This window comes from Dermacentor silvarum, chromosome 1 (genome assembly GCF_013339745.2).
Source record: "Dermacentor silvarum isolate Dsil-2018 chromosome 1, BIME_Dsil_1.4, whole genome shotgun sequence".
NCBI lineage: Eukaryota > Metazoa > Arthropoda > Arachnida > Ixodida > Ixodidae > Dermacentor > Dermacentor silvarum.
Genome location: NC_051154.1, coordinates 218,490,528 through 218,513,744, shown reverse-complemented (window position 1 = coordinate 218,513,744; position 23,217 = coordinate 218,490,528). Strand labels below are relative to the sequence as shown.

General features: G+C 46.0%; 1 protein-coding gene across 1 annotated transcript; it reads left to right on the top strand.

Moving 5' to 3' along the window:
- Positions 1 to 6,495: 6,495 nt before the first annotated feature.
- On the top strand, positions 6,496 to 22,626 carry LOC119437095 (cholesterol 7-desaturase nvd 1-like). Its single transcript, XM_049660132.1, has 5 exons — positions 6,496 to 6,579; positions 7,481 to 7,607; positions 14,727 to 14,915; positions 16,721 to 17,325; positions 22,083 to 22,626. Exons 1-5 carry the CDS (start codon positions 6,496 to 6,498, stop codon positions 22,245 to 22,247), a joined length of 1,170 nt encoding a protein of 389 aa, XP_049516089.1. The 3' UTR covers positions 22,248 to 22,626.
- Positions 22,627 to 23,217: the final 591 nt, after the last annotated feature.

Genomic DNA, 23,217 nt, shown 5'->3' with positions numbered 1-23,217 from the left:
CTAATGTAACGCATATACCTTATTGAATCCTCAAGTGCAGTGAAACAGTGATGACTGTTATTCCGAACGATTGTGCTGCTGAAGAGTCGTGGCTGTTGCGCAGAGGCGCAGTTAACGCGCGGGTGTAATAATCCTGCTTAACAAGTTCCTAGCTTCATTCAATATAAACTCCGTTTTTGGGGCAATGTGTAAATTTCCTAACTCTATTCAGGCAAGCAAAAGCGTTTTGAGAGTTCTCACCTGTTCGCAAGCCATTAAAACTGGGTGCCCCAGGTGGTACCACACTTATCTTCTTCAACGAACGGAGCACATCTGCACATATCTCTACGTGTATGTGAGGTATGCCGTTCTTTATTTGCTTGATAATTGTCGTTATGATAGTGCGCCGGATAACAAAGCAGCCGTTTATAATATACAAGCGGCTCAGTTGAGCGGACATTGAGTTGGGAATGGCATTACATTTATGTATGAAATATAGGATAAGCGTAACATGTTTCTCTCAGAAATCAGACTCGTGAATAATTTACTTTGTTTACACCCCTAGAAGAAAGGCAAAGGACGTAGCCCTACCGCCGCGCGGCCACAGCTCCTACAGGCGCGCGTCCGCCGTTGCCTGGCAACCGCCACAGCTGGCACTCTCGCTGCGCCCTCTGTGTGACGTCACACCACAGGCCTCGATTCTCCGGCAACTGGCCTCGTCGCGGTCGTCGCGCGGCCACCGCTTCTGCCGTTGGGCGCTCGCTGCGCCCTCTGTATGACGTCACTCCCCGCCCTCCGCAGCTGCGATGACCGTTTTCGCGGAGCAGTTTGCTCTAGAGGAACGAGATGGCGCTTTCGGCGGCGCGCCATACGTTGCCTCAGCGAATGCGCACGAATACGAAACCATTACTGCGTCTGCCCTGCTACTGTGCGATCAGCTGTCGGAAATGCAACTGGGTGTTCGCTAATGCACTCTGCCCAATTCATGCTGCAAAATGTGTAACGATAAAGAGAAGACGTGTGCTGCAGTTCGCTGCAAAAATGTGATTCGCATATTTGGAATGGAATAAACCTGTGTCGCCGCTGCTACATAAGGACTGCCTGTGTTGCTGCCCTTCGCGATGCACGGCTTTCCTTGAGGATAAAAAACATAATTCGTCCGCCTGAGCTGTATAGCTAACCTCCAAGAAAGGATTTCAACTCAAGAACGTCGGCACTGAAGAGTGAGTACCGCTCGTTACAAAAGGAAGTAGTGCCCTTACTGGCATAGTAAGTTTCTCGAACGTTATCTACACACATCCACCCCTACTCGCATGTAAACCTACGCCCACCCTATCGCCAACGTATCAATAATAACTGAATAGGCGCTCACTTGAATCAATGTGCCGAAGTATGAGTGACAGCGACTACACCGACAAGACACGAATGTTGGAAGTTGAACGTTTCGTGACGGTCCACAGAGTAAGCGAGAGACTAGCGATAATACCTCTTTGCTACGAGCTACCGCAAAGTACGGAACATTTATATTCCAAGCTTTGTGCGCCGCAAGAACAAATCTATCGCAGCAGAGCACACTCGCGAGCGATTACGCTGAAAATAAACAATCAGATAGTGGCCGCACCGAGGAACTAAGGAACTTTACTGAGTCAGAAACATGACAAGCCGCTGGTTCAAAATGTTTGCCAAATAAATAACGAAGAGCACACAGTTTGGACAGCTTGGAATACATTTCTAGCCCCGGTTTTAGTACAAGCACCGTATACGCTGCTCGCGCCGTTTGGACAAGGCATAATGAGCTTTGAAAGCGCTTACACGTCCTCTAAAGCTGTGGCCAAAGCTTAGTGTCGTCCACACGGTCACCGTCTACAATGTGCGTCGAAACGGAGGTTTGCTGCGCCGCACCGGCGTCACGCGTTTGTATTGTAAACGCGTAGGCAATGGAGGCGGCTGAGGCAAGCAATGGACACGTCACCACGTGATCAAACATGGCAGCGCCACGGGAGCGCCGCGAAAAGGGTCAATAGAAGGGGAGAGCTCACGTCGCCGCCGCCACAGTTGAGGCCGCAGTATGGATGGTGAGAAGTCGGCCAGCCTGAAGGAGGCCAGGGATCGCCGTACAAATGAAGAGGAGACAGCGCGCTGAAGAGACTCAAGAGGAGCGTGCCGAACGGTTGGCCAAACGCCGTGAAAGCGATACCGCTAGACGCCTACGCGCAGCCGGGGGTCTCTAGCTATCGCTACTGGACTAGTGGCGAATTCCATTGGGAGAAGAGGAGCAGGGCGCCGCTCAGTGCGGAGTCGGGTTACAGCGCAGTGAGAGCAGGGACACTCGACCCGCCACTGGAATACGGCGTGTATTCGGAGAGCAGATGGGAGGGGGACGTCTGAGGAGAAATGTACCATGTGACTAAAGCAATCGACGTCCCACTATTATCTGCAGGAGAGCGGCAAAACACGCGTGATCGTCTTGTAATCTGTCGGGCGTAACGCTGTCACCGTTTGCGGCCACGTACTACATACTTTTGTGCAGCGCCGACGCATCCCACAAAGTGTCCGCCTGCGAAGATCATCTGAAACTTCAACTTGAATCTGAAGTTGAGCTCCAGCAGCTTTCGCTGCTGTCACCGTCGAGCGTCTCAAGCACTTCAGCAAGGCGAAGACGCTTTGCTGCCGCTGTCCCCCGCGTATCCAACGAGAAGCAAGGCGGACTAGAAATGCGAGGATCTGTCGCTAAATCGCTGCGAAGTTCGCTCGTATCACCGACGTCAAAAACAGCGGTGCCAAAACACCAACAACGCTTGGCTGCCACCATTGCGGCCGCGCGCGCCGGCTGAAGCAAAATAAAAAGAAATTAGGAGGATATGACGTAGGGATGGTCGATTAAATGTTTTAATCGATTAACGATTAATCGTTCGTCGCTTTAGCGTATCATCGATTAATCGATTTCGATGCGGGGTTTTTCGTCGATTAATCGATTAATCGACTTTTTTTTTCGGGCGCTTTAAAAAGGCTGAAACACAGTTATCTATTCACGTATGTACCTATTTTAACGCTTGAAAGGTGGAACCAGGATAAGACATACAAGCGTATAAATTTTGATAAAGAATAATGTTTAGTTTGTTAGAGGTCAGCTATAATTGCCACTAGTGACTAGTGAAGGAATAAGCAATATACAGGGTGTTCATATTGACACGTGTACTTGTTTATCTTTCCCCGGTGACCGCTTTTCACCGGCTAACAAATGTTAAGGTGGTGGTCCGGCGGCACCAGCCCCCCGTTTCGAGTACTTTTGGAGCAACCGGGGTGGCTCTTCTACTTAGTATATAAAGTTGTCGTATATGCCATACAAAAACTTAATTCTTGTAGATTCCAACTATTTACATTATAAAGAAATTGAATAATGTGATGTAGAAATGTTCAAGATCAAGCATGATATACATGGTTTTTGCGAAATGTGTCTCAGTTGTGACCATATTTAGAAGAAACTACCGCATTTACTGCATTGCGGCTTGCTCTGTAGCTTTTTTAAAAATCGCCTGTGGCAGGTAGCATAATTCTTATCGTTGAGCGGTGGACATTAGTAGCACGAGCAATCGAAAGACATATTCAACCAATTAACAAAAATTGACTAATGAACTTCTTGGTTAATTACTTTATGACACATATCGTAATTTACGAACTGTAGCCGGTGAGTTTGCAAGACGCATCTACTTGAAATGAATTTCCAGGATGACACCAGTTTCGAGATACTATTTCTCAAAGTGTGGGACGAAATACATGGACGTTACAGTTACTTTTGTGCTTCAATGCATTTTGGTAAAAAATTAAGTGGAACAACAGTGCATTTTTACGGCGAGTATGATGGCGCATATCTCCAAACTGGTGTCATTCTGGAAATTCATTGCAGGTGGATACGCCTGACAAGATCACCGGCTACAATTCGTAAATTGTTATATGTGTCGTAAAGTAATTAACTAAGAAGTTAATCAGTGATTTTTTGTTAATTAGTTGAATATGTGTTTCGATTTCTCGTGCGAATTTGCGCCTCATCGAATAACCCAGCTCAATGATGAAATTATGCTACCTGCCACAGGCGATTTCTAAAAATTCCGTAAAACTTAAAAATGAACACCCTGTATGTTAAAAATGGCGCTTACTGAGGAGGGTGGGCATGGAGGAAGGAATAATTAGAAGAGAACATCGCAGCAGGACTGACATCAAGAAGTAATGGCGCAACACGTGATCGCCACATCAGAGCGCGCGGTAGGTTTAATGCTGCCTGGTGCAGGGCAGCAGCGCAGCTGAACGGGTGCGCACTGATTTGAAACTGCTGCGAACCAAACATTATCGGCCAATACGTTGTCACTCAGGGTCACGTGTTGACCCTACTGCGAAGTAAAAAGCGAAGGAAATCGCTTGACGGTGAGTTCGCTTGCCAAGACTAGCTGCCTCACGTAATGCTCTCGCCTAGTTTATTTCTTCCTCCACGGGGGCGGCCTCTCTCCGGGCCGCAGGCAGCCTGTGTGACGTGCGCGTAAAGCGGGGAAGCGCTTGGCCAGCTCGACATGACTCGGGAAAACAGTCGACAGTCGCTCTCGGTCTTCGCAGCCGCGCGGTCGTTGCTCGTACTCCGCATTCTACAGTACGATTTCAAAATTTTCACGCCACTTTAGTCACTGTCTGGAAAACGATTAATCGAACTGCTTTAATCGATTAAACCGATTAAATTAAAGGTACACATCGATGACGATTAATCGTTTTGCGGCGTACTTTTAGTCGATTAATCGATTAATCGTTCATCGATATTACCATCCCTAATATGACGGTTTAAGTCACGTGACTTCCTCCGTACTCCGCTTTTCAGGCGAGAGCAGTCCGGACTGCTCCCGGCAGCTCTCGGCGCAGCGAAACTGCTCTTGTTCTACCACTAGATGACGGCTCTCCCACTCCTGTTCGACCACTGAAACACGTCGCCTCTGGAACGAGCACTTTCAGCGTGCTTTTGAGGGCTCCTGTTCTCCCAATGGAATTCGCCATAGGTTAACCCAGAGCTAAACCACAGCCATTTTTTTTTTCTTTTTGGATGAGCTCGTTCTTCTGGAAACACTAAGCGTCTTAACCATTAGTGGGAAAATCCTCTCTTCCGCAGGGCATCAAAGTAATCCGTTTTGTTCCTCAGTATAGCGCCAGCATGACCGTACACATATGTGTAAAAACTGTTCCGTATTGCCCAACTCCCGACAGCCTGCATAGAGCGGGGAAGTCGCGCATCCAGTCTTTATTGGCCAACCTTGCGTGCATGCTTAAGCCGTTTTGATTCGGAAAAGTAGTGTTGCCTCCGGGCTTCAAATTATCAGCGATAGCATTGAAGCCACAGTAAGGTCTTGTTCGTGCAGCTTGCATAGCCATGGTCACGGATTTTAATGTGCAGGAGAAGTCATGGTACCCAATTCACACAAGTTATCGTTTCCAGAGCTGTTTCTCTTGCGTAAGCGTGCGTGCTTACTTTTTTAAACGATGTGTCAAGCGTCAACAATGTTAGCCTTAAGAGAAGTGTTAATATCCCACGATTTAAGATATGTCTGTGTTCGTGGTAACATTCATTTCGATAATAACGATTTCATGACACGGACTTTGTTATCACTACTCTGTCACTCATGGACCAATAATGTGGGGAAAACACATTAGCATCTGTGATTCTGATCAACTGAGTGAACAGCTTCAACAACTTGTTTACTTTTTTTAGCATACAGGCTACAACTTCCGCGTCAGCTATGTCGGAACCAACTTTATTAATTCTTATGAAGATTTGTGAGCTGTTCAGATGAGTTTTTACTTAAAAATTTGCAGGTCTGTATTCCACTATAACTTTATCGCCGTTCGTTGTCACTGCTCCGAAAGGAACACAAGGCTATGCGTTTTCGCTCCTTCAGAGGGCGGTTCATGTCACTTATGTCAGTTGTCGTAGGTGCACTGTTTTGTCGACAAAACCATGAAAGTCTCGCATCTTCCACTGTATTCTAGCGCTTATAATTTCTAAGGAGCAAGAAATTGTGGTGAACACGGGAGGTTGAAGTTAGATTGACGAGACTGCGACGCCCAGTCTCACCACTAAATTATGCTTGCATCCATCTGGTCTTGCTATTTCTCCATTTATTCACGTTTGCAACGAATTGAAATCAATCGATCACTGCTTACTGAACTGTCGTCCTTTCTGCTCCCTGAGAAAAAGGACTTTACCAATTGTATTAGGTAAAGTATTACCTAATACAATTGTATTACCAAAGATTATTGTATTTTTCTTTATACGATGCAAGGAGTAAGCCGTATAGGCTATCTCCAGGCCTAAGTAGTGTAGCAGCGCGTCTAGCGTGCGGTCGATCTTTAGGCTTAGACAAGTGCAGCATAGGGTCAATGTTATACCATGAAGATTACTTGGCACGGTCATCAAGCCATGTCGTCCGACAAAGCTTGTTTCGCAGGCCGCAAATGAGTTTCATTGCATCCCATGACAAGATGTCAACTGGTGTCAGTGATTCTAAATTATGTGGCTCAGCTGCCAGCCTTGTCAGCTACTTCATTGCCTACTGTACCAATATGGTTTGGAATCTATTGTAAATCAACCTGACTACCACAAATCATTTCGTAATTCCATAAGAGAGAGACGAAGAGTCACATTGGAACAAAAAATAATGCTTTAGTGTCTTCGGGACTGCTTTAGCATCAATGAAAATCACCCATTTGCTGCTGTACGCACTTTTGACATCAAATTTTAACCATCGAAGAGTGCTCAATAGCTCCGCCACTGTAGAACACGTCTTGTGCAACAACCTACCGGTGTGTCATACGCCGGAATGTAGAAAGCAGTTGTCAAACTACCATTTGTTGAAAATCCATCTGTAAATACAAAAGTGGAGCCCTCTTTCAACTTTCTCATATATAGTAGAGCCAGAAATTTGGCCTCTAATGGAAGTGTGGCTGACTTTGTTCCAAGACCTAGATTTTGCTACCTCACAGAAAGGGTAATCGTGTACTTTAAGCCCTTCCTAGAGGCACTTCTTGCTTTAAATGTAAAGGTGTGCTGCGCCCGTCACTCGTCATCATAGAAATGCTGCAATGTGACCGAAAATCTGCAATCCAGCGCAAGATTTTTTTTGACACCTAGGTCATGCGGGCTGCAGACTACATATACATGGCTGACTGTATAAGTACTATATGCACCAATTATGTAGTTAGAGCTAATAATAAAATTTTCGTGATGTCATTGCACAGGTGTACATCTGTACAATAATACGTGCACGGAGGCAGTAAATAAGACCAGCCCCACATAAATCGAAGAAGTCTGGAGATCTGTCTTTTCACAATCATTGTAAACGTAAAGGCCAATTCTTACATGACAAAAGAAAAAAAGTCAGACGTGGGTCCATCCAGCGCACTTGCTCATGGCTTCGTATTACGGAACTCAAGACAGATGACGCAATTTCCCTTTTGCTGTACGTAGAAGCACCGCAGAAGCACACCTCGCTACATCTCACCTGCGCTTCCCCCAGTCTTCCCAAACGGATGGGTTCCACTCCTCGAGTCCACAGACCTACGTGTCAACGAAGTGAAGCCGCTTACCGCCATAGGTAAGTATCAAACACCTCTGCTCTGGGCTGTGGTCCTCCGACCCAAACGCATCAATAATATAACTTGGCGATTTCGGATTTCTTTAAGAATAAATGTGACTCCTTTCCACATGCTAAGAGGCGTATTCATTAAAATTTATAGTGCGAAAACAAAATGCATCGTGAAAGCCATTCTAATATTGTAGTTGCGGGTGAGAACGTAGTGTCAAAAGAAAGAAAGACAGAAAGAAAGAAAATGAAAGTGGAGGTGCAGTTCAAAGCGAGATTGCAAAACTTTTCCAGGTTTACATAGAAGCATTGAGCTTGGATGCTGACCTTCTGCAGGAAGCGTAGCAACAGGAAATGGACCTGGAAAAGCCCTAATGGAACAACAAGGAATGAAATTGATTTCATACTCTCTGCCGATCCCAGCATAGTGCAGGAAGTAGAAGTGTTAGGTAAGGTTAAGTGCAGTGACCATAGGTTAGTGAGGTCTAGGATTTCTCTCAATTTGAAGAAAGAAACCTAGACGCAGTAAGAGTAAAAGCAGACCAATTCAGGCTGGTGCTCGCAAACAAATATGCCGCTTTATAACAGGAAGATAAAGACAACATAGAGGTAATGAATGAAACAGTAACTAGGTTGATCTCACAAGCAAGCAATTGAAGTGGGAGGTAAGGCACCAAGGCAACCAATAGGTAAGCTCTCCCAAGGAAGAAAGGACCTAATAAAGAAACGGCAAAACATGAAAGTGTCAAACTCGAGAGGTCAGATAGAATTCGCTGAACTTTTGAAACTGATCAATAAGAAGAAAGTTAGGGATATCCTAAATTAAAACGTGGAAAAGATTGAGGAAGCAGTAAAAAATGGACGCAGCATGAAATCACTGAGAAGAAAACTAGGCATAGGACAAGGCAAAATGTATGCACTGAAAGATAAGCAGGGTAATATCATCAGCACTTTCGATGACATAGTAAAAGCAGCAGAAGAATTTTATACTTACCTGTACAGTTCCCAGAGCAGCCAAGCTACTTTCATTCGAAGTAGTCATGAACCGGATACAGAGGCCCCTTCTATAACTAGCGATGAAGTTGGAAGGGCCTTGAAAGATATGACGAGGGGAAGAGATGCTGGAGAAGATGGAATAATAGTCGATTTAATCAAGGATGGAGGCGATATCATACTTGAAAAGCTTGCGGCCCTTTATAAGCAATGCCTTACGACTTCAAGTGTACCAGAAAGCTGGAAAAACGCCAATATTATACTCATCCACAAGAAGGGAAACGTTAAAGAATTGAAGAATTATAGACCTATTAGCTTGCTCTCAGTATTGTATAAAATATTCACCAAGGTAATTTCAAATAGAATCAGGGCATCACTTGACTTCAGCCAACCAAGAGAACAAGCTGGCTTCAGGAAGGGATATTCTACGATGGATCATATCCATGTCATCAACCAGGTAATCGAGAAATCTTCGGAGTACAATCAACCTCTCTTTATGGCTTTGATAGATTATGAAAAAGCATTTGATTCAGTAGAGATACCAGCAGTCATAGAGGCACTACGTAACCAAGAAGTACAGGATGCATACGTGAATATATTGGCAAATATATACAAGGATTGCACAGCTACATTGGTTCTCCACAAGAAAAGTAGAAAGTTACCTATCAAGAAAGAGGTCAGGCAAGGAGACAGAATCTCTCCAATGCTATTCACTGCATGCTTAGAAGAAGTATTCAAGCTCTTAGACTGGGAAGGCTTAGGAGTGAGAATCAACGGGGAATATCTCAGCTACCTTCGGTTTGCAGATGACATTGTCCTATTCAGCAACAATGGGAATGAATTGCAGCAAATGATTGAGGACCTTAACCGAGAAAGTGTAAGAGTGGGGTTGAAGATTAATATGCAGAAGACGAAGATAATGTTCAGTAGCCTGGCAAGGGAACAAGAATTCAGTATCGCCAGTCAGCCTCTAGAGTCTGTAAAGGAGTACGTTTATCTGGGTCAGTTACTCACAGGGCACCCTGATCATGAGAAGGAAATTTACAGTAGAATAAAATTGGGTTGGAGTGCATACGGCAGGCATTGCCAAATCCTGACTAGGACCTTACCAGTGTCGTTGAAAGGAAAAGTGTACAATCATTGCATTCTACCGGTGCTAACATATGGGGCATAAACTGGGAGGTTAACAAAGAAGCTCGAGAACAAGTTAGGGACCGTACGAATGGCGATGGAACGAAAAATGTTAGGTCTACAGTTAAGAGACAGGAAGAGAGCGGTGTGGATCAGAGAACAAGCGGGGATAGCCGATATTCTAGTTGACATTAAGTGGAAAAAGTGAAGCTGGGCAGGCCATGTAATGCATTGGATGGATAACCGGTGGACCATTAGAGTTACAGAATGAATACCAAGAGAAGGGAAGCGCAGTCGATGACGCCAGAAAACTAGGTGGCGTGATGAAGTTAGGAAATTCGCAGGCGCAAGTTGGAATCAGCTAGCGCAAGCCAGGGGTAATTGGAGATCGCAGGGAGAGGCCTTCGTCCTGCAGTGGACACAAATATAGGCTGATAATGATGATGATGATGACTGGTCGTCCACAGATTGCTTTGTTTTTTTTTTCTTTTTGTTTGATTTCAGCGGAATGAAAAAGTAATTGTACAGAAACAATAGAAGGTGATTGTCAAAGCAAGTGCTGCTTATATAGTTGTGTACTACCATGCTGCACTTGTCTCTCTGTTCTTATCTTTTCATGTATAGAACCCCAGGTGGTCCAAATTTCCGAAGTCCCCGACTACGGCGTGCCTCATAATGAGATCGCGGTTTTGGCACGTAAAACCTCATAATTTAATTTAATTTCATGTCTAGTTGAAGCATCGTTGTTTTGTGCAGAGTGTGACGGTCGCACTAGTTGCACCTTTCAGTCCAGAGCAAGCTTGAAAGCCACATGCGCGGCTGGGCGTGAATTTCGTCGCACACGTGTCTCGCTTTTGCCGTATTGCACAACAATAAACGCCGGGCGCGTCCTTTCTGCAGCCTACCTGGGGCGATACCGAAGTGCGCTGTCACATAGCGTCTCAGAGCGCTAGCTATCACGAGGGAAGGATGAGCGAAGCTAAGCGCTCTCACTGCTCTTACTAATGGCATATTCGGGTGGTCGTGTTAGAGCGCTCTGGTAACGCTACAAAAGTTATGTAAAACAGTTACTAAGTGTTACCGTTTGCATAAACGGGTTCCTCTGATGATGACGAAGCAGGATCATCACTTCCATACCCGGTTATTGTCGTATTACAGCTTTAAAGTTGTTTTTCACCACTTTTGTAGCACGGCCAGAGCGCTCTGAAACGACCACTCGAATATGCCATAAGTAAACTGTTGCGAAGCCACGCTCGTGGCAAGCGTCTCATAGCACTAGCTTGCATGTAGGTTGTAAGATTGTTTTACAGCGTAAGCTGTTATGGTCTCATTCCAATAGCCATTTCTGGCCGCGATGATGCTGCCGCTGGCGTCCGCCGCGTAACCGCTATCGCCGGAAACGCGACAAAAGTACCCGCTTCACGCCGGGATCGAATCCGCGCCCGCTGCGTGGGAGCCGGATACTCTACCACTGAGCCACGCAAGCGCTTGCCATCGGGCCGCGGAAAATACCCTATAAGGCAAACGCAGGGGGAGACGACTCGAGCATCCGCCAGTATGGTGGCGCCATCTAGGTAAGATGCATGCAAACGCAGCGTCCGCGGGCGCAGACGACGATATGCGATTCAGATGAGGCGCGCAATCAACGCGCTCCCGAGCTGCCGAGCCTCCGCCAGTATGGTGGCGCCGTCTAGTTAAGGTGCCTGCAAACGCGCCGTGCCCAACGTGTAAGTTGTAGTTGTAAGGCTTGATCGGGCTCGGCAGACTGCTGTGCCGAGAGCATTACAAGCCGCAGCTTGCCGTCGACGCCGGGCGGACAGGTCAGATCGTTCTCGTCAAAACGAGGCGAACAAACTGCCGCGAAGACCCTGTTGTGCGTGGTGCCCAAATTGGAGCTACTCTTGAGCCGCTCCACCAGCTTACGCTGTGACTGTGCTGCGTGTGCCGCTCAGGCGTGTGATTTTTTTTTTTCTGTGGAGCTTGTGCTGTGCATGCGTCTTTATTGGGCAGAGAGCGTCGGCCTTCTGCGCTGGAGACCCTGCAGCATATTCTACCCTCGTAGAGGTGAACGGCTTTTTTCTCTTTTTTTATTGTGCGACAGCTTGTGCTAACACGCAGCTGTTCTCACCCATACCTACATTTCTATAGTGCAATGGTCTATAATGCGAGGGTCTGAGATCCCCTACTAAGCCATCGAGGACAGAAACACAAGCCAAACCTAACAAAGGTAGGCAAAGAAAACTTCGTTTTACATGTGCAGTATTTCGTGTAGTTCAAGTCTGTCAATGAAAACATTTACAATCTTGCCAGTCTCCCTAAAGCTGTTTCCGTCGCTTTCAAATAGAGAAAGGTGGCTAAACATATTTTGTTAAGCAGCCATAACGAATCACACGAAAAAAAATCGCTTTCTAGAGTTGAACCAACTTATCTATGACTTGGCTGTCATCCGCAAATAATAGGCATGCAGTAGTGTTTCACGCACCAAAAATACAAGATAATGTATATTTTGAGGGCAGAACAGAGGGAATATTCTGGAAGTTCAGCCCATTGAGTTTTGTTTTAAAGAAGTTACACATAGTGAAGAGAAAGACGCACAGTGGGTCGCGTGCTCGGACTGCGGGCGCGGGCAGGGCAACAAGACGAGAAGGCCGGCTGTCTGCTTCTCTCATTACAATATATACAGGGCCAAACTATAAAAATATGGAAATGCTACGTAGCAGGCCAGAACCCAGGTAATGTTTGATAAACCTTTTAGAGCGCAAACAAGAGACAAGGCACAAAAGGGAGGTGAAACACAGGACAGGCGCTTAAACAAGTCGATGCTGCGATGTGCACTTGAACACGGAAAAGACGGGCCCGATGTAGAAGAAATATGGCTTAGAAGAACTTTCTGTGGGCCTAGTTGGTGCATACTTGATAAACTTTTTAGAGCGCAAACAAGAGACAAGGCACAAAAGGGAGGAGAAACACAGGACAGGCGCTATGTGCCTTTTGTGCCTTGTCTCTTGTTTGCGCTCTAAAAAGTTTATCAAGTATGCACCAACTCGGCCCACAGAAAGTTCTTCTAAGCCAAGTAATGTTGTTTGCGGTCGCTTGGAGCTATTCAGGTTATGTTTTGCATTCCGCCTAATTACATAATTAGTCTTAACTAAACACAACAAGTGGCTCGAGCGGCTATTCGCGGGGTAATTTTGCGTGTATTCGCGGGCTTCTTTCAGGCTCGGAAAAACACTTTTATGCAACATGCATGTATTGAGCAACAGAAAGCTGTATCGGGAGTTGCTCATGTTGCCCTACAATTTTGTCTTTTACACTTTCCATCTTATTAAAATAATTGCGAAGTTGACTACATAATTAAGGCTAATTATCTAATTAAGCGGAATGCAAAAAATAATCTGAGTATCTCCAAGCGACGGCAAACTGCATTACCTTTGTTCTGTCCAACTACGTTGCATTTGCATATCTTTACAGTTTGGCCCGACTTACGTGAAACGCCCTGTACATTGCTGGGTTGGGATTCATGCAGAATTGCCACGCGACTGGCCGCTCGAGGCACTTTGCGTGTATTCGCGGGCTTCTTTCACGCTCGGAAAAACACTTTTATGTAGCACATATTGAGCAACGGAAAGCAGTATCGGGAGTTTTTCATGTTGCTTTACAATTTTCTCATTGACACTTTGATAATTAGGACAGTACTTGTCGAGTTAAATAATTAATTACAATTACCTAATTAAATCTCAGTAACGAAAAAAATACTGGCGGCTACTCCACTGTACTGGAAACAAGTCGCACTAGGTTTGCTTCGCGTAACGCCGTTCCTCTTTTTTTAAATCGTGCTGCCTGATAGCTGGGACACCCTGTGTATATATATATATATATATATATATATATATATATATATATATATATATATATAGTGTGTGAGCCACGTTACGTGATGCCATCCGGCCAAATATGATGTTCCACACCCGCCCACTATGGCTCTGCATGAGTGGCGCTGGCTAACACTCACAGTTGTTCACAGCTGAGTATGCTATCCGCGAAATGAGCTAACTCATCAAGCCCGAAGGATGGCTCAGATCCCCTTTACAACAGGAAAAATTATATAAGAAGGTAAAGATCATATAATTTGCTCAATGCAATCAGCCGTAAATGCTACTATGGTGATGTTTTTTCTTTTCTTTTTTTTTTGTATCGAAAGAAATTGTATACGTCATAGCAGGATACACTGAAATCTACTTCAGAAAGTTTTGTTGTAGCTGTACTTCTTATTAAGGAATAAAGTTCGAGCCATGAATTTATCATCATCACCATCATTACCCTAGTTCTTTAGGTCCACTGCAGGACGAAGGCCTCTCCCTGGAACCTCCAATTACCCCTGTCTTGTGCTATAGCTGATTCCAAGAATTTATAAGAAACTTTAAATAATGACCGTCATATCTGCGTCTTATCTCGTGATTATATAGTTATTTCATTAAGACATGGGGTACAGACACGTTGTCGGCAATTCGACAGATGCCCCTCATCGTTGGTTGACGGGGAGGCCCGGAGTTCTCTGGCCTTATCACTTGTGCACCCTGGAGAGTTTGGCCGTCACTTATGCTTTTGCATGTATGTGGAATCTCGTGTATGGCCCCATAGAGCGTAGTGCAAGAGACGGGGCGCAAGTGAGATAAGTTTAGTTTGTGACTGTTACCTTAAAGGCAGGCACACCTGATAATGGTTATTTGACTTTACGCATGCGCGGTGTTCTTGCTGGCGGGAATCGTGTTTGATTAAAAGCTTTTGATGACTTGTCATTGGTGACTGCGTTAGTTTCGCTAGTTAAAGAAATGTCGCCACCCCAGCTCAACCACTTTGCGACATTCTTGCAGAAGTCACATGCAGCCAAACATCTGCAACTTTCTAATAAAATTGAAACACTTTAGGTTTGGTTCGCACTCTTCTATAGCCAATGCCTTGTTGAATGCTGTTTTGTTTATCTGCCTCTCGTTCTGCTACCACCAGGTCAAGACTTCGTGGTGTTCCGCACCGCAGACGGTGTTGCGCATGTTCTGGACGCGTACTGCCCGCACCTGGGCGCCCACCTGGGAGTGATGGGCCGCGTGGTGGGAGACTGCGTCGAGTGCCCGTTCCATGGGTGGAGGTTCCAGGGGGAAACCGGAGCATGCACGCACGTGCCTTACGCCAGCAAGGGTATGCGCAACATTTCCTTAACGTATCACTCACTTGTAAGGTCGCCAACTGTCACAGTTTTCACCCGTTCGCCGTCGGCGCGAAGTCGATCGACGGGGTATACAAGCCGGTTGGTCGTTCCGTACTCGAGCGAACACAGTGATAGAGTCATAGTCTGGAATTAAAAAAAACAAGATATATATCGGCTGATAAATATACACAAATTAATAAAATAAAATATTTTAAAAAGACATACGACAGACTAACACACCTGAACTTAATGTAACATAATGATGAAGACAAATAAATATGACGAGCAATTTACAGTGGATATAAACATGAAACAGGGCGTGGATCAAATATATAAGAATACACTTAACAGTAGTTCACTAAAATAAAGTTCAAAACAAAACAAATGGTGTCATACGCGTGGCCGGGCAGCAGCAGCAAGTCCATAAACCATGAAGTCGGCGCGCAAAGCTTTCCCGAAGAATGCTGGCGAGCCGATCTTGTCGAAGTGGATGCGATTGCTGGGTTGGGTTTTCCGGGAGTCTAGATTTGACGTCTTCTCTCAAGCAGGTTAAGGTAACTTGAGGTGAATTACCGTGAGCTTCGTTGCAGACGGTGGTTTGTCGTCTCATACGCCAACTAGTTCCTCGGAGTTCTGACATGGCTAGGCGGCCCAGGCGATACTGGACGGCACTAGACCCTCGACTGCTTCTCAGCCGATTACAGGCTCAGCTTCTAGACTGATTTGCAGGGCCCGAAACCTGCACTTAAATAGCCTCTCCTTTCCCTAGTTCCCTATATCGGGGAACTGCAGGTATGCAGAGTTCACCTAATTATTTGATGACTGAAATAAACTTGAAACTTGACTCCTCCCAAAAGTCTTGGCCGCGCCCCTTTTAATCAGGGGTGAGGGAACGGTTTATTCCCCCCTCGCTGTCCGAGGTCGCGCCCCCGCACTGCACCACACGGACGCCCACGCACACACTTGGGTCCGTTAATCGGCGTGTCGCTACCTCGAAACTATAGGCCGCACCGTGGGACCACGACGTTTTTGACGCCCGTTAATCGGCGTGTCGATGACTCGAAACTATGCCTCTCCGTAACACCAACCAAGCAGTATACTCAAGAAATGTTTGACAGGAATCAAACAAGAAACTACATGCGGAAACTTGGACCACCGACAGCTACGGCCCTGTATAGCCACGGGCTACAACAGGAGCGGTTTTCATAGAAGGGTGTTGTTTTTCGCGAATAATTTATCCCCCGGTCGACAAACCCACAAATGACCCATGGACTATACACCTTATACACGGGCGTGTCGGGTACTGTTTTCTGTGACCAAAGACCAGTTACAGAAGGGATGCGAAGTTGGAATTGCTTGTGTATATGGAACAGGTATAGAAAATAATTATAGAACATGTGCAGAAAAGAGTGGTAATGCTAAATACCCAGCTTTCAGATCGTTCTATCAGCTCGTCTCAAAATGAATTGAAAGCTGTTACAAATTTATAATGCGGTAATAATATTTTTCTCTAATTTGCCGCGTCTCGTACTTTTTTGGGTACCAAGAGGAAGTATATGTCGTTTACGTGACCCCCCCCCCCCCCTTGTTTCTGTATATGTGCTTTCTGATTTTTTGAACGTCTGTATTTATTTGTTTTCTTTGGATTTCTGTCCAAGGGGGCAGGGGGGGTCGTCATGCTCACTTTTTCGTCCATTACGCGCATATTCTGGTGTACGTTTCGCACCATTTCACTCGCCAATAGCTTGTGTCAGTGCCACGCGTCTGAAAATACGGCTACGTCTTGTTTTTCCAGCGCCAACGTTCCTTAAAATAAAGACGTGGACGTGCCAAGAAAAGTACGGCCTTATATTCATGTGGTACCATGCTGAAGGCGAGGAACCTGAGTGGAGCATTGACGATTACGCCGAGCTGAGCAGCGGAGCCTTCAGGCAGATGACACGCTACGAGACGAGGAGCGAGGGCCATGTCCAGGACATCGCCGAAAACGTGGCAGACACGGCCCACCTCAACCACGTCCACGAGGCCTCGTGGCTGCTGTCGGCCGAAGAGTACGCACGTGAGGCGGTCACAGCCGGCTCCTGGAAAAGTCGCTTCATGTCCGTCACGTGGCAAGCGTCATGGTCACCCAAACATTTCAGTGCCAACGCACCGTTCACCTTTGACATGTCTCTGTTCGGTTGGAAACCTCGCCTTCTGCAGTGTCGCGGCGTCATTTCCCAGTGTGGCCCTTACCTGGCGGTTGTGCACACGGAGTCGGCGTTTGGTTGTTTCGTGTCCGTCATGTCGACGACTCCTGAGGGACCATTTCAACAGCGCATCATTCACCGAACATTTGCTAGACCAAGTACCTTTTCCTGGATGGTTTGCGTAACGATGGAGCGCGGATTCGCAAACATGGTGAGTGAAAATGTATTAACGGTTCCCCGCAATGGGACTCGTGAAATTGAAGGTTATTTGGAAGTCGTTGGCTTGAATTCGGGAATTAGTGGAAACAAAGAGCTAAGCAATAGTAAACGATGCGTAAACTTAAGTGCCATATGACACCTTAATGATAAATACTTCTGGAGCGTGTCGTTATGCGCAAGTTTGATCTAGTCTGCTGAAGTCTTTAGACCAGTACGTATTTTCACAAAACATTCAGCTGCATATGTTAGGTGTCAAGTGAGGACAGCGAAACGAATGCGGCTAGCTGAGAAAAATAAGGCGTCATTGATGAAGCCTCCGCATTTATTTTCGTGGTTATCACTTAGTTTACAAACTTGTACATACGCTACATGTTCCATAATGCACTTGATGAAACGGTTTAAGGAATAAGTGCATTTCATCTAAACTCCCTTCCGTATATTGTCAGCTTCTTGAAAGATCGAGCTGGCATCCGCCTATACAGAGCAACATAAAAAAAACATAGCAAACAACATAAAAGCCACACAGACGCGGCAACGTAAAATAACGTCACATGAATGCACTTAGGTCAAGTGATATAAAATCACGTGAAGTCAGGTGATATAATGACAAATTAAATCAAGTCACACAAAGCTACACAATAGTTACAATATTAACGAAGGTTGCTCCCTTCCAGACATCTTCCCTAGCTATCGTCATTGCAATGTGCCTGTTGTTCTAACAAGAATTTATTAGTATGAAACAGCGCGTTGAATAATCGTGCTGCGGTCTTTCTAGTCGCATATGTTGAGCATACTCATCCGAGTGGCCACAAGTGCGGTGTGGGCTATCAGCACGGCACATTTTACACACTTAAAGCATTTCGTGAACGCACTGCCGAGCCGCAAACGATGAACTCAAACCAAGACAGAGGTTCAGTGGTAGATAGACACTTGTGAGCGATCAGCAGCGGCCGAACAAGAGACGTCTCGATCAGGTTGGAGCCAACCTTTTGACAAGGGGACTTGCTCTGACGAAGACAAGTCCTGTGGTATACACGTTGGCTACAGCCTGAGGGACCTCTTGCTCGCCCACTATTGACCACAAACGGGGAACTGTGGTGTTTCAAGGAATGTGCTGGAATCCAACATGCGCAGAATATAGACAACGGCCATTGTAACATAATTCCTAAAATGCTGAATTTTGATCAAACCATGTGGCTCTGCAATCATGGCGTGAAGTACGTCCTAATGTATGCAGAATTTTGCCTCGTTATAGTCGACTTCCTTCTTTTATAAATGTTGACATGCGTTTGTTGTGCTGCTTAACAAGCAGAAGCATTCCTAAGGATATTGCAGTGACTAAAGTCTACAATGGAATATTTTTATGCTAAGTACTTCGCTTGCTCATGTGAGTTCTTTGAGTTTCTTACACTAAAGTCCACCTCCGCAAAATGCTCTTGACGTTTATCAGGAGATAACAATACGACTTGAGAATCACACAGGATAACCTTTTTTTCACTTCCCGACTATTATACTGTAGCACTAACAACACTGCAGAATGTTCTGCGGCATTCGATAATGCCCCTTGAGACACCTACAAGCATAAGCCCCATTTGAACACAAGGCCGAGTGAGGCGACTGGGCGACGCGACAGGGATCGTCGTCGCTCCATTCTGTCGCTTGCCGATGAAACGACATAGACTGCAGGCGACGGTATGTGGAAGCGGCGCGATATGCTTGACTGTGTTCTTCGGTGTTTTCATTAGTAAATGTCCATTTTGAACGGCAGGCTCGAAACCTTCACTCCAATTTACCCGTGAACGTGCTAACTACAACCGGCAGTGGTTCCAAGGCCTCATTTGCCCCCATTGCTCAAAGGGAGTGGTATAGAAGATCTAGGGACCACACATTGCAGTACAAACACTGCGTCTTGCACAAGGAGTCTTTTCCACAAGAAATGTCCAATTATCAAATGGTAATAACATGAGGAGATATGTTAAAAACGCTGCAGTAATTAAGCACGTTTCGAAAACGTGCTAAGCTGTCAGTATAAAAAGGACGCAGCAAAAATGGTACATTCTACAATTTCTGCAAATAAACACAAGTCAATCAATCAATTCAACCGTAAAATACAACATAAATAAATAAACACACATGGACATAATAATTGCTAATAGAGAAAGACAATATCGCTTGCAGTAAAATAGGTTATCAAGACTATGAGAGCCGTTCGCTGTAACAATGCTGTAACCCATGGACGAAGCAACATTTCTGTGCGGAAAGCAAGATTATCAAGGATAACTATCATTGTCTTCAAAGAACATCTTCCCCATGAATGGCTACAATTAAGGCACAGCCGAACGACGTACATGATAGAAAAAACTACCTATACGCCACTTCCCGCCTGATACGACGAATGAGGGGGCCTATGCCACGGCCAGCACCAGCAGAAATCAGAAACGGTCAACTTTATATAACCAACTATACACAAAATCGGCATCAACTTAACGAACTTGTGCTATAGAGTTCCATAATTGATTTGTTGTAATATTAGCATCAGCCTTCGTGAATTGAGTTAGGAAGACAGGAGGATAATGATACGTGTCACTAGTAATTTTCAGTTTTGGTGTTTTCTGCGCTACCGACATGTCCAGGAATCAATTGTTTGATGGCCTGACGATACAGCTGTAGCAGTTTCCAGTGAAACATGTTCAATCATCTCTGCGTTAGGATCACGCGGGCAATGAGAATGCGCAACAGCCCGAGCTGCATTGACCGAAAGGAAGACTTGCTCCACCACAACAAACGAAAGAGGAGCGATGGATTCGAGGAAGCACGTACTCAGTCAGCGGGAAATCATAGAGGCCCACCTGGTAAGCCAGAAGGAAAGACTACTACGCACAATAGCGGGACGCTGCGTCTTGGAACGTCTTGGATATTCTGTACGGAAGACCAGCGCACTGACCAAAATCCCAACACGAATACAAGAAACTATGCACGTCTCACCAATTCCCTGAACATGCACCCAAACTTCCACATCGGACGGAGACAAGCCCGAGCGCAGGCGCTCGCGAGAAAGTATGGAAACCACCCCAATGTCTTGTACGTAGACGCGGCCAGCACCGCAAGAAGCACCGCATTCGTCACCAGCGTAGTCGACAATCACGGGACCGAAATAAATGCATCGTCGGTTTCCAGAGTGAGCGCTGCGGAGGCAGAGGAACTAGCGATAGCGTTCGCCATCACGACGAGACCGCAGTGGGATTGCGTCATAGTTCTGACGGACTCTCAGACGGCATGCAGAAATTACTCCAGGGCCAAAATTTCCTGGGCTGCACATCGCATTCTGAATGAAGCGCACCAGCTGCCATCATACATACAAATCGTGTGGACTCCGGGGCATGAGTCCTTACGCGGCAATCAGCAGGCACACGCCTACGCCCGAGCGCTTGCACACCGGGAGCCGCGAGATGACCGCGCCGAGCAGTTCCAACCAGAGCCCATACTATTAACCTACACTCACATCCTACAACACTATCGCCTTTCACGAAGAACACTACCCCCACCTCATAATGCTCTGGCGCGAGAGGAAGCCGTAATATATATGGTGAAAACTCCAAACAAACACATATCTACATTTGAGTCTTTACCACGCCATACACCCTGCGCTGTATTCCTATAAATGTCCACACTGTGATCAATGTGCAACACTTTACCACATGGTATGGGCTTGCGCAAACACGCCACAGCTAACACCCATAACACACCCCACCACACGGCAATGGGAGGCAGCGCTGTCCAGCTCCGACTCGACGGACCAGCTCAACCTGGTCAATCGAGCGAGAAGGGCAGCTAAGGCCCCTGGACTCCTGGACTGAGGGGACCAACCACTGCAGAGCGGAGGAGCTACCTACGCTCGCGTGCTCTTTTTATTAAAGTTTATTCTCTATCTATCTCTCTCTACTCAGTCAGCCAACGTCCCATTGGCTAGTTGCTTGTAGCACTTCCGTGCGATTAACGATGGTCTTCAGAGTTCCGGATTTCAAAAATGGAGGAACTGAGCGACCGTCACTGTCTAGTGTCACCAAGAGATCGCGTCGCGCGACGGCCGATCCGTCGCTTGTCGCCGCCGCATAGTCGTGTGGCGTGGTTGGAAATTGGTCAAATGGGGTTTAAGCTCAGGTGCTCCTTTCTGTTTACGTTAAATGCATGTTGCTGGGGTGTTGTCGTGCGTACTTTTATGCATGGTATTTCGAGGGGGGACGGGGACGTGCCCGGTGTGCCCCTCTGCATGGCTACGCCCCTGGCGTTTTGTTCCTTTTATTCTGCTTAATTGTGTTTTCTTCAGGTTTTAACATAGGTAAATTTCATTTACGTGTAGAAGAGGGGCGAACTAATTTTCTTTTACATACCCCTCCCCCAATGCAGTAGACATTCTACCTGACCACTTGAACCACTAATAAGATGAGAGAATTCTTGCTGAGAAGTAATAAGCAATCTCGTGATCTTCAATCTAACCAGAATTCCGTTCGCAGCGTGACGTAACTGCCGATACATAGCGCAATAACCACACAATACAAAAGAAGAGGCACGTACGCACAGAGCGCTCTCTGTGTGTGTATGTGCCTCATCTTTTGTCTTGTGCGGATTATTGCGCTGTCTACCAGCCAGTATGCCATATCACGTAGCCCGATTTTCAACATTAGCGTGACGTAACTTTGAGGCCTGAAATAAAAGGTTGATGTAATTTTGTCCGATCTCTGGTTTCAGCTGGAAAGAGACTTCCTAATTATGGGGCGCAAGACTGTTCTCAAGAATCCGGCTCTTGTCAAGGAAGAGAGCGGAGTACCAGCCTTCAGGAGGTGGTACGACCAGTTTTACACCAGCAATAGCCCTACATGGCAAGATGTCAAAGAACGAACTTTGGAGTGGTGACGGCCCTGCACATTTGCTGTAGACCCGATGGAGTTGTTCGGATGTTACACGAAACATCGACGACTTGTATCTAATTTGTGCTGCCTTGCTTTCCATAAACGCTGACTGACAAATAATAGAGATTTCAGATTTTTAGAATTAATGGCCATAATAGCTTTTTAAAGCTGAGATGATTGGTAAGTGCTCAATACGGAGACTTGCTTGCACTAGCTTTCTGCATGTTTTTTTTTTGTGCTTATTCTAGAGAGTATAAACACTGGCCGTCGTAAAGAGTGGTTTCATGTCTGTGCAGTAGAATTCGAGTGGCATTATTGTCGCTTCTAAGCTGTGCTGGCCTCCGGACGGCAACGTCGCACATTATCGCTTGAAGACTTGTGTTGGAAGAAGTAATGGAACATATGGACAATAGAAAAATATAACAAGTCAAGTTCGGCTAGACTACTTCCTGGCGTGGCGAGCTGCGCATGTTCGAACTCTGAACGTTCTATTGGCATGCATTGCGTGCAGTTCTTCTGGATGTGCCAACCTCGTATATATTAATTTGAGCTGGCGCAGACTTAAACTTACTGGTTGGCTTTTTCACGTGTTGGCACGTTTGTTTTCTACTACGACGAAGGTATGTAAAAATTTGTGTCGACCACAATCTTTAATTGCGTGCGCCAACCTTTTCCTAATGTCCACCTTCACAGACACTGTCCTTCTGTGGGGACAGAAACGTAAATATGGCAGAAACGTAAAATATGGTAGCACAGACATCTACAAAAAAAAAAAAAAACTTGCGGTCTTTTTGAAGCGGAATATTTTAGCGCACTCTAGCCGTGTTCCGGCAGTCGAACTGTGTTCGTTGTGCTTTCAACGCAAAAGTAAAAACTGAGCCTGCTGCGTGGGAATGGGGAGCATTTTTCAGCAATGCGCTGTAGAAGGTACACTGTACTCACGAGTTCATGGGGGTTGCCTATACCTGACAAAG

Coding starts and splice junctions, on each gene's coding strand:
- LOC119437095 (XM_049660132.1), top strand. CDS start 6,496: ATGTCAACTGGTGTCAGTGATTCTAAATTATGTGGCTCAGCTGCCAGC. Junction 7,608..14,726: donor GAAGCCGCTTACCGCCATAG/GTAAGTATCAAA, acceptor TGCTACCACCAG/GTCAAGACTTCGTGGTGTTC. Junction 14,916..16,720: donor CGTGCCTTACGCCAGCAAGG/GTATGCGCAACA, acceptor TTGTTTTTCCAG/CGCCAACGTTCCTTAAAATA.